Source organism: Maylandia zebra, linkage group LG18 (assembly GCF_041146795.1).
Source record: "Maylandia zebra isolate NMK-2024a linkage group LG18, Mzebra_GT3a, whole genome shotgun sequence".
Taxonomy (NCBI): domain Eukaryota; kingdom Metazoa; phylum Chordata; class Actinopteri; order Cichliformes; family Cichlidae; genus Maylandia; species Maylandia zebra.
Genome location: NC_135184.1, coordinates 7,854,662 through 7,865,650, shown reverse-complemented (window position 1 = coordinate 7,865,650; position 10,989 = coordinate 7,854,662). Strand labels below are relative to the sequence as shown.

Sequence of the window (10,989 nt, the reverse complement as noted above, 5' to 3'; positions counted from 1 at the left end):
GACCACAATATGTGCATCTGCAGAAAAGTGTCTCTAACACAGTCCTGAGTGTACCATATACCTTGTCTACGGCAGGCTTCAGACATCAGCACAACAGTGACACTTTGTTCCTGAAACTTTTTGACGACACAGCAGTTGAGCACGAAGAGAAAAGAGGAACAGTTTTGGACCTCTTCATCATAATGTCACAAAAACCATTGTAGAGTACACTAGGGGTGGGAGAGGGAGCCAATCAACACCAATAACTATAAGGAGCACTGAGATGGAAGTGGTCTTCAACCACAGATACCCTGGTGTGCAGCCCAACAGTAAGTTGGACTGGAATACCCATATACAGGCGATGTACAGTAAGGAAGAAAGATTACTTTATTTCCTAACGAGCCTAAGGTCATTTAACATATGATGTTATCACATCATATAATCCTATGTTTTGAGCACCATACCTTTTTTCTTGTGACCTGAGAAACTTGCCTGAAAGCTGAAGACACACTGGGCAAACCATTTTTGTTCTGTCATTTTCAAAAGAGTTTATTATTGCCTGAGTTAGAAATATCAAGCGGACTCCCCATGAGGAAAGAATGGACTTCTCTACTGAACAATCTGAGGCTGCTGCTGTTGTAGTTATTGCTCTTTGATATGATGGAGGTGCAAGAAGGTTGCTTTATTTTCTACAAACTGTTCCTTTGCCTCCCACATAGACGGTGAGGTAAAACTGAAGCACATTGTTGGGCTACTATAATAAGAGATAGCATTAAAGTGGCCCCTGGAGACCCATCATCATTATTGTTTTCCACATACATAGGTGCATTATAGTGCCCATAATGAACTGATGCTCTCTCAGCTCCACTGCATTCACATTGTGGATTTTGCTGTTTCAGAGAGTTTGCACTAATTTTTAACTGTCCCGTGTTGGTTTTGGGGTACAAAAAACCGTATTAATAGTGATAATGTATGTGGAATATAGTAAAAAATAAATGAATGAAGCTCCTGGTTTTTTTGTTTGTTTGTTTGTTTGTTTTTTGTTTTTGTTTTTTACTTCTATCATTCATTTGATCCAGGGAGTGACTCACAGCCCCGTCTGGCCTGCAGAGGGCAGCCTAAAGCTTTTCACCTCACAGGAAGGACGGGCGGACACGTGACATGCAACAGGAAGTAAATAAACTGCTTTCCCGCGCAGTTAAATTGGAACAGCAAGTCGTCTGCTTTCAAGGAGAATAAAACAAAATGGATGAGCTTTATTTGGATAATATTGACGAATACGTCAATGACCATAATAAAATAGTAAGTGCCTTCTTAATTCGCGGTATTTCATTTTGTGCGATGAGGTTTTCTGGCTGAGCTCTGGCTTCGACATGATTGGCTGCTGAACTCCGCTCAAAAAAACTGCCGTTTTAACTTTGTCTGGTTTTCACGATAATTTATGTGTATCCAGGGGCATTTTTATCAATTTTGGAGATGTTCAGGGGTCTTCGTGTTAATTCGGCTCTGCTATGATGTAGTAAATGGCAGTTGAATTGAAGAAAAGCTTATTTTTAGTTGACCAATTTCAGTTACTGCTGGAAACCGCCAAGTGCGTGACAAACACTGCTGTAGTAAAGACATTTCAAACACTGACATGAAGTCGATATTTATTTATATCTGATAAGTATTAGATATTTCCCAGCTCATGTAGCTTAATGGAAAGCAACAATAATCGGTACCTTAAAGAACAAAGACAATATTTGGATAATATTTATTATCCGTCATATAGTCTCTGTGTAAATACAAGTGTCCTGTGTGCTTTCTCTACACCAGGTAACCTATAAATGGCTGAGTCTCACTCTTGGAGTTCATGTCAACACAGCAAAACAGTAAGTGGTTACTTTGACATGCCAGGAACTAATAAAATAATATATGATACATTTTTACTATCTTCAAAATGTCTTGTTTGTCCAAGCAACAATCGCAAATTTACATTAATTAGGGTTTACTGTATTTAGCGCCAAAGAAGCACTACATTTGACAGTAACAGTCCAATGGAACGTCGCTTGAGTTTTTCTGCACTTGAGTTGCACCGTTTTTGTTGTGGTAGTGAGATGAAGACATGCGCACGTTTGCATGTTTTGGCATGTGTGTGCATGCAAAAAAAAAAAAAAAAGGTGCTGTGTGTTTTCTTTTAAAAAAAAGATCATTAACACTTTGTCATTGGCTGATAAATACATAAATGCCATAAACACAGATTTACCTAGGAAATACATTTAAGTTGTGTCTTGTGTTCAGAATGCTCTACCATTACCTGGATCACAAGAGGAAGGAGAGTTCAGCTCAGCTGCATGCCACCTACCTTGTGTCAGGGAAATTTGTGGACAACGGTCAAACGGTGAGACCTGTTGTAACATTTTTTGTGATTTCTTTTCTTTTCTTTTTTTTCTACATGCCCAAAGCTGCAGCTTTAATGATTTTTTTTTTACACTGTGTTTGCTTTTCAGAGTCACAAGGTGTCTGTTGTGAGAGAGGACCAGCTGGAAGGTGTGTAAATATTAATTCACATGACATCATTCGGTTGTGTTGCTCTGTAACAGCAAGGTTGGCTCGTTGTTTGATTCTAATTTCGAAAGTAATATCCTCAGTTCATAATCATCACCATCAATAAATAGTATGCTTTTATGTCAGTGAGTCTTGATTTTCTTTGTATTTTGTTTTATTTAATGACATATTTGTTGTAAATGAAGCAGCAGTGTGTCACGTTTGCCGTTTTCTTCTGCAGATTTCAAAGCCAAGATGAGCTTGGTAGTCAGCGTGCACGTCTACAGCGTCCAGAGAGCGTTGCTTAGAGACAGCGGCCCACTTTACGCTGTGGACTACGACGCTGTGAAAGACAATCTTAAAAACTGCAGCAGGTATGCTAATCATGGTGTTTTTTGATTTGCAGTGACCAGTCATCAGCATTTTTACACCATCTGTGTAAAGATTAGTTTAGCCACTATTAGAATGAAAACATAATTAATGCATAATGTTATTTATATTATTTAATAGTTATTTTTCTTTTGCTTTTCAGATACAGCGCAATCCACTGTGCCAGCGCAGTGCCCATGTCTTCTGTGGAGCTGCAGCAGGCGAGGGAAGTCCAGCAAGCTCCTACACCTGAGGCTGAAAACAAAAAGGCTGGCATGAATGGAGACACCAGCCCAGTTTTAAAATCATCCGCCAAGCCTCCAAAAGGCATCATGGGAATGTTTGCTAACAAATCTGCTCCTAAGAGTCAGGATAACACCAAAGAGATGAAGCCTGAAAAGAAAGAGGATGTACGACTTTGTCCTTGTGCTGCAGTCAGTTGCTCTTCAGGGTACTCGAGTTTTTGCTCTGTTTGTTTATAATTGTGTTTTTTGTATTTTAGATCGAAGCACCCAAAAGCAAACCAGTCGCAAAAGCCAATCCAGTGGCAAACTTCTTTGGGACTCAAACATTAAGTGAGTAATAAGTAAAGTATTGTGTGTCTGGTGTGCTTTATTAAAAGGGGGATTAAAATTCATATGTTCCGTTTAGACTGCTGTTATTTTGTTTTAGGTTTCTATTTTAACCTTGAAACTGTTGTGCTCAGTTTGTTTTTATTATTATTATTATTAGTAGTAGTAGTAGTACTATTTTGCTCTTTATTTGACACACGATCTGCCTTTCAGAGCAGTTGTACAAATCACATCATTATATAAATGAATGTTGTCTTTGTCATGTTCTTATTTCACATAAACCTAGTAAAAGCATCATAATTGAATGTGTTCCTCACCATGGTGAAAAATAATCAGCGAGTGAGCCAACAAGTTTTAAAAAAAGTACCAAAGTGCTGCAGGTTGTAATCAGCAAAAACGGTTTTGTCTTGCATAGAGTGTAAGGTTTTGAATGTATAGGCTGTAAAGCAGAAGCCACTTGTGAACACGATCCAGAAACCATGCCATCTTCTCCGCCAAAGCTCATTTAAAATGGTCTGAGGCAAAGTGGAAACCTTTCTGGTTAAAAATAAAAATGTTACCGGTAAGTTTTACTTGGAAAACATGGATGCCACGTCACAACTTTTTTTTGCTGCAGTGATCTGATGTTTTCAGTGTTTTGTTGTGAGTAATTGAGTTTGTATTTTAAATCAAGTTTCCACGTTTATCGATGTGCATGCTGTTTTGCGACATACAAAAGTAACCCAGAAAGATGAGCAGTAATTATTTGATTTGAATATGTTTACTGAATAATTGTTCTTTTTCACTACTTCAGAGAAGCCAGAGAAACCTGTGAAGGAGGAGGAAGCACCTCAGTCATCTTCCAGAGCAGCGCAGCAGCATGAAAGGTCAAAACCAGAGGAAAAGCAAGAAACCGTTGCTCCAGTGGAGCCACAAATAGACACAAAGAAAGACTCCAGAAGGTGTGTGCTGGTATTCATGTGGGAAATGTGACAAATTGAATTAAATATTCCTTTCAGTACATGAGGAAATAGTTTTCTAATCATGAAAAGAATCCGCTTTCCTCAATCAAGTCCCACTTCCCTGTCTCTAATTGTTACTTAGAAATGTAATTTCAAAAGTTATAAAGGGTGTTTATTTCTGGCTTTAATCTAATTTAAATTCTTTAATTCCCTTTTTTTTTTTTTTTTGATAGCAAAACTAAGCGGCTAGAAGATTCTGACGGTGAAGAGGAGAAGATGGAGAAGAAAAAGAGGAGGAGGATTAAGAAACCGGAGCCAGACAGCAGTGATGAAGATGGTTATACTTTTATTTTATATTATTCTCTTATTCTGATGTTTTCTATTTTGAAAACCTATTTATTTTAAAAGTGAACAAACAGTGATATAATTGGATTAAAGATATAAATGTATATTTTGTATTAGTTTTGCTGCTGTAGGCACACTAAAAGCAATTCCAAACATTGTAATTAATTGGATTGGCAAACGGCTTGTGAGGACAAAACTTTTATTTCAGTTCATTTCAGTCTTTGGGAAAAGAAGAACTTATAAAAGTAGACATTTCAAAATTGATAAGATAATCTGTTTTCCCCCTTCCAGTTATTCCAGACTCTCCACAGCCAGTCGTGACAAGAGAACCATCATCACCAAGTCCTAAAAAGGAGGTTGAACCCGATAGACATTCCCATGTAAGTGTTTGATACTCTAGTTTTGATATAACTGGAAACTTTGGTAGTCTTTCATTCATTTTTTAATGTATTTTTTTTTTATGTATTTAACTCGGAGCATGCGTCTTGTTATTCCACAGCCGAGCAGTTCTGAAATGAAAATAAGGAAGAGAAGACGAGTCATGAAGTCTCATACCTTTCTGGACGATGATGGATGCATGGGTATGAAAAACATACAACAGTGAAAATCCAACCAGTGCAGATAATAATCAAACACTTTTAATGTATTTATATATAGTGCTACAGTATATGTGACTGTTTTTAAATAAAGAGGTCAGGGTCTGTACAAGTAATCGATATGAGACAAAAGCTCAGGGCTGGGAGATTTCCGCTGCTGTTGTTAGTCCTGTCTGCATATAAAGGATATTCCTTATATGCTTATACTCAGGCGCACAGTCGCTTCACTTGTTTATACTTGTTTATGAGGAATCTATACATCCAGGGAAGAGCAGTAATATTCTGTGAGAAATGTGTACAATGCTCAACTTAATGTTTTTTCTCTGAGAGATTTAATAGCTGCTTTTATATTTTTACAGGTCTGACTTTTATTATTATAATAAAATCTAATCTAACTATTATATTTAATATGATTTAATTATATTTAATATTAATCTAAATCTACAAGCTAAGTTACTAAATCTTTTAGGTAAATCTATTTGAGTGCACCCCATCCATTACATTAACTCATCAATGCATGCAGCAGGCTTCAGTTCAACACTGAGATGACGGTTGTCAACCTGCAGCAAGCTGTGCAATTTAAAATCATAGATAACTAAGATCATAGTTTAGTATCATTTCTGCATACAGAGAGCTGTGTTTTATTTTGTTGAAGGTGGTAGATCAGAGCAAGCGCCAGGATCACTTTTTGTCCTTCACTCCACCTGAACTCTTTTTAACGGCAACGTGTCTTTGCTCTTTGACAGCATCATGTTCGCTGCTGCTGTTCCATCAGTCTTACCAAGAGAAACGCAGCAATCTAGGCTGAATCTGGCAGTGTCCTCTTGTCCACAGTAGATTGATTAGTTTGGTTGTTTTGTATGAATTTGTAACTCCGGGTTGTTTCTCATCCACAGTGACAGAAAAAGGCTACGTGAGTGAATCTTACTCTGAATCCGAAGATGATTTTAAACCCTCCAAACAAGCTTCAAGAGATCCCATTAAAGCAAAACCATCAAGTAGCAAAGAGGATGAGAAGAAAACTCAAAAGAAAGCATCAGCAAACTCAAATAAAGGAGCTAAACAAGCTTCCATAATGGGATTTTTCCAGAAGAAATAACAGATGGTGATGGATGCATTCACTAAGGACAAATGAGCACTGCTGTAGACTTCCTGTAATGAGACTGTGGCGTATCTGAAATCAGCTGAAACAAGTCAGAACACTTGACAAATGGACTTCAACACATGGACATTAAAAATTACATTTTAGTTTCTCTGTTTTATGAATACATGTCCAACTCAATAAACATTAAAAAATTAAATATGTGTTTTCACTTTCAGAAATGTAGAACCATCACAAGCCTGAAAATCTGAACACATTAACCAAACCACCACATTTTAATGGACCAATCCCGTCGTTTTTTTCTTCCTCTGTTCATGTCAAAGACTTCACCTATTGCTGCAGTAGCAAATTGAGTTGTTATTATTATGCCTCCCTTTTAATATATCATGTGACCAAACCAGGGAGCTACCAAAACCTCATCAGAAATGATCTCAAACAAAGGGTGGCTGTCAGGATGTCATTCTTACAGAAATCTGAAGAAAAGGCTTATGTATGGCAAATTACACAAGACCTGGACTGAAAATCAGTGGCTACAGGTCTTATGGAGTAATTCTTCCAAATTTGAGATTTTTGTTTCTAGTGAGTGGAGCTCAGGAGAGCGGTACGACAGTGAGTGTCTACAGCCATCTATAAAACAGGGTGGAGGCTCTGTCATGGTTCAGCCCATGGTGTGAGGAATCTTGTTCCAGAATAAAGGTGGTCATATGAACTACAGACTTGCCAGCTGGTAACAAGTGCACCTAATAACTGCACCTATTTTGCATTTTCCTAATAATATAAAAAGAAATGAGGGACAGCTCATTACTTTTCCACAGTGCTATAGGCACATTGAAATGGGGGGGGGGGTCTTTAGCAGCTAGAATATATTACTTTACTGATCTTTATTTCAAGTTTTCCCTGATTTGTCTGCATTTTCTATGTGTATCCAAAAGATTTTTGGAAAGTTATTGAGTAAATTATTTGTCATCGTTTTTAAGTTAAGAACCTTAGATCTAGTTTACTGACCTTTTTTATTTCCCTCATTGTACGTCCTCGATTCTACTCCTCAGCTCCTCTCCTAATGGATGCTTCAGTAATTTTGTCAAATCACTGATTTGTTTAAAATGAGCACCTTTCAGGCTCATTTTAAACCGATGTCAGTTAATATGACATTTGACACAACTGATCCTAAACTATTAAAACCACTACTTTTAATAAAACTTACTAATTAAGGTGCAACAAGTGTGACAAGAGTTAGTGCAAACAATGAAAAACAGAAAGGTTGATTATTCTAAATAGCTGTAACATGAGTCAAAACTGAAAAGGTAATTTTGGTTTCTTTAGTCCAGCTGTGCCACACCTCTGTTATCCCTTGAATGTAAAAGCACTTCTACACACCTGCACATCCTTGATCTCTTTAAGCAAGCTTCCCCTGTCCTCTTGACTCAGAGACTCAATGAAAATAACCTAGATGGGTTATATTCTTCTATTAAAAAATGATTATTAAAAAGTTTGAAAATACAACAACAACAATGGTCTGTCTTGTTTTTGCATTTGAATTTTATGTAATATTCAGCATGTGGAGTCACTTTTAGTTTCCATTAAGAAAATATATTAACATTTTCCCAAAAAAATGAAAAGCCAAACATAAAAATGACAGTAAAAATACAAAAATTGTCTCAATGAAAAAGGAAATGTATGGATCCCTGGGATAAAATGATAAAAGATTTAAATAAATACCTCACCTCCAAAAATAAATGTCAGTAAAGATTAGACACATGAATCTGTCCAGTTACAAATTCAGTCACCTGCTTTGGTGCAAATGAAACTGGCAGCAGGCAACAAGACAGCCCTCAAAAAGAAGGAAATGTTTAATCCCTCCTGACTCATTTTTCTGCACTTTGCTTTGTGCTGCAGTGTTTTATGCTTCCTAATTAGAAAGACTGTTTTCCCTGAAGTTGGTCTGTCTGACTCTGTGTTACACTTTTGTGATCACAAGCAGTGCACATAAGTTATATAGAAAATATGGAAACAATGACGAAACTGAAACAGCAGTAAGAAAATAATCTGAGTAGATTCCACAAAAATCACAAGCATCTTAGACTTGACTAATATTAAATGAAAATAGTGGAGTCCTTAGAACTAGTTAGAAATTGTCAGCTATTGGACTGTTTCATGTTTGCTATTAAATCTGATGATCACAAAACTGAAGATCGAGATCAAAAGGTGGCAGCTTAGTGAGGACCAGTGACAGAACATTTAAAGGAATCAGATTCATACAAAATTCATACGAGACAAAGAAGCATTTGATATAAAATAAAATAAAGTAAAAACATATCTGTGATGGTTTAGGAGTGCTAGCTGATGCTAGTAGGTGCAAACTGAAGAGTTTAATGTTTTTGAGGCTCTTGAAGATATGCAACAAAGCATAAAAATAAATAAAATCTAGACTAAAATTGTAAACCCAGAAAAAAGAAAAAATATGCATACAAGATCTATTTTACTTGGCCATCTGCCCTTGTAGCATTTGGCTGAATAATCAGTTGATTAATTGGTAATGTGATTTTACAGGTTACATTAAGCTGTCACTGGTTAAGTCATCATTTCAGCAGCTGTTCCCTCCTGTCCCATTGGTCTCCTCTGCCAGGGCAGATGTTCAGTGGGGTGACGAAGAAAAGACAAACTCTGGAATGACTAGCTAGATATTTTGGCACCCAGGTGAAGTATAAGTAACTTAAAGTTATCATGATCTTGCAGATCACCGACTGGGGGGTGATCATGGAATAAAATAAGTGTGTTGATCTATTTGGAAGATACAGCAGAAAAGCATCGGTATAACACTAACCTGTCTGAAGGTACCAGCTGTCAAACGCATCTGTTCAAATACCAACATTGGCAGCAAGAAAACAGAGCACAAAGTCCTGATCCATCATAGTGCTTACACCCACTCAGGGTAAATGTACAAGTCATTAATCTTGAGGTGCTGCTAATCAGCACAGAGAGGATGGAGGGAAGATGAAAAGGTGAGGAGGTTGTGTTACCCACAGTTATTCAGCACTGGAATGAATTATTGCTGAAAACCAGCCAAATACTGAAGCTCCATCAGGAAAATGTTTAATGAAGCTGCAGATGAAATAAGGACAAGGCTCATTATGTCTTCTATAACACGAGTGTCAAACATGAAGACTTGGGGCTGAAGAGCAGGTCATCTACTAATTAACAGGTTGGTGGTTTGATCCCTGGCTGCTCCAGTCTGCATGACAAATATCCTTGGACAAGAGTTGCATCCATCAGAGTGTGAATGTGTGTGAGTGTTAGATAGAAAGCACTTACATAGAAACAGAATAGAAAAAGATGCTTCTGTGTTGCAAGTTGCATAAAGTGCTTTGAGAGCTCGGGAAGAGTAGAAAAGTGCTAAATAAGAACATAAATAAGAACCCTTTTTAACTGCCCTCGGTCTTGTTCGTCCTGCTGGATAACATTGCAAAGTGACATAATTGTATTGTTAATATACTGCATAAATATTCCGGGTGTGGTGATGCAAAGCCAGCATTACACCAAAGGATTGAAAAAGCATTGAAAAGAAGTTAAAAAAGGTAAAAATATTGAGTTAGGCAAGTTGCCAGCTGTTACATATAGTTTTACTGGTAAAGGCTCCACCCCCCTGTGACCCTGAAATGGATAAATAGTTAAAAACAAATGGATGGATGTTTGGGCTCTACTCGTCCAACTCACTAGAGAATAAATTAGGCTGTCTGTGGTTTTTTTGAACTAAAATGAGTTTGACACAATCATACGTCTTTTTTCCACAGAGGAGATGACCCTCACTGGTCATTAGATAGAATTCAGGGCACTTTAGATTGGCTTCAATTTTTTAAGATCTAAAGGCTCCTTGTTTTGACTCACCAGTGCCAGAACAGGAAGGATGTACTTCTGAAAAAGTTTGAAGAAAATAATTGGTCATGTGCTCAATAAAATCCATAACAAGGTCATAAGTTAGACTCTGAGTTTAGACAATGTAAGCTAAAATGAGCCAGTGAGCTCGGTAAAGCGAGGGATTAGTGGCTGTAGAGGGGTTCGACAATTTTGTATGTCATATTTGTTGTGAGCAAATGGCTGTGATGGGGGTGGATTAATTTAGTGCAGCTGTATTCGAATACTCTACTTATATCCCATACTACAAACACTGCTGTGATATTTTGTCTCTCTGCGCAGGTGTGTCATATGGCCAGATCTAAGATGACTTGATTTAAATATATTTATGGTGAACAGTTTTCTGCTCTGTGAATTGTATCATGGAGATGGGGTGATATTTTCTCTCTCTGTCAGGGCCTACTATATAGCAAAGCCTAAAGGCAAGTTTGGGTTGCTGAAGCCGGAGTGATTACTGGCCTTCTACTTACAGGGTGGTGGGTCTTGGAGGACAACCACTGATCCCCGTTTAAGTGGTTGACATGTAAAATGAAGCTGACTTGGGACACTGGACTGTTTTGTCCCTTCATATTTTTGGTCATTGTACTAATAAATTATCTTTTAGAATTGTATTGGTTGTCATCTTTTGCCAACGGCTGCAATGGCTG

General features: G+C 37.5%; 1 protein-coding gene across 1 annotated transcript; it reads left to right on the top strand.

The window, feature by feature from the left end:
* Positions 1–1,122: 1,122 nt before the first annotated feature.
* Positions 1,123–6,629, top strand: pold3 (polymerase (DNA-directed), delta 3, accessory subunit). The gene is made up of 12 exons (XM_004565560.5): positions 1,123–1,281; positions 1,795–1,850; positions 2,260–2,359; positions 2,469–2,508; positions 2,747–2,879; positions 3,038–3,284; positions 3,377–3,449; positions 4,240–4,387; positions 4,621–4,724; positions 5,024–5,112; positions 5,232–5,313; positions 6,225–6,629. Exons 1-12 carry the CDS (start codon positions 1,225–1,227, stop codon positions 6,425–6,427), a joined length of 1,332 nt encoding a protein of 443 aa, XP_004565617.2. The 5' UTR covers positions 1,123–1,224; the 3' UTR covers positions 6,428–6,629.
* Positions 6,630–10,989: the final 4,360 nt, after the last annotated feature.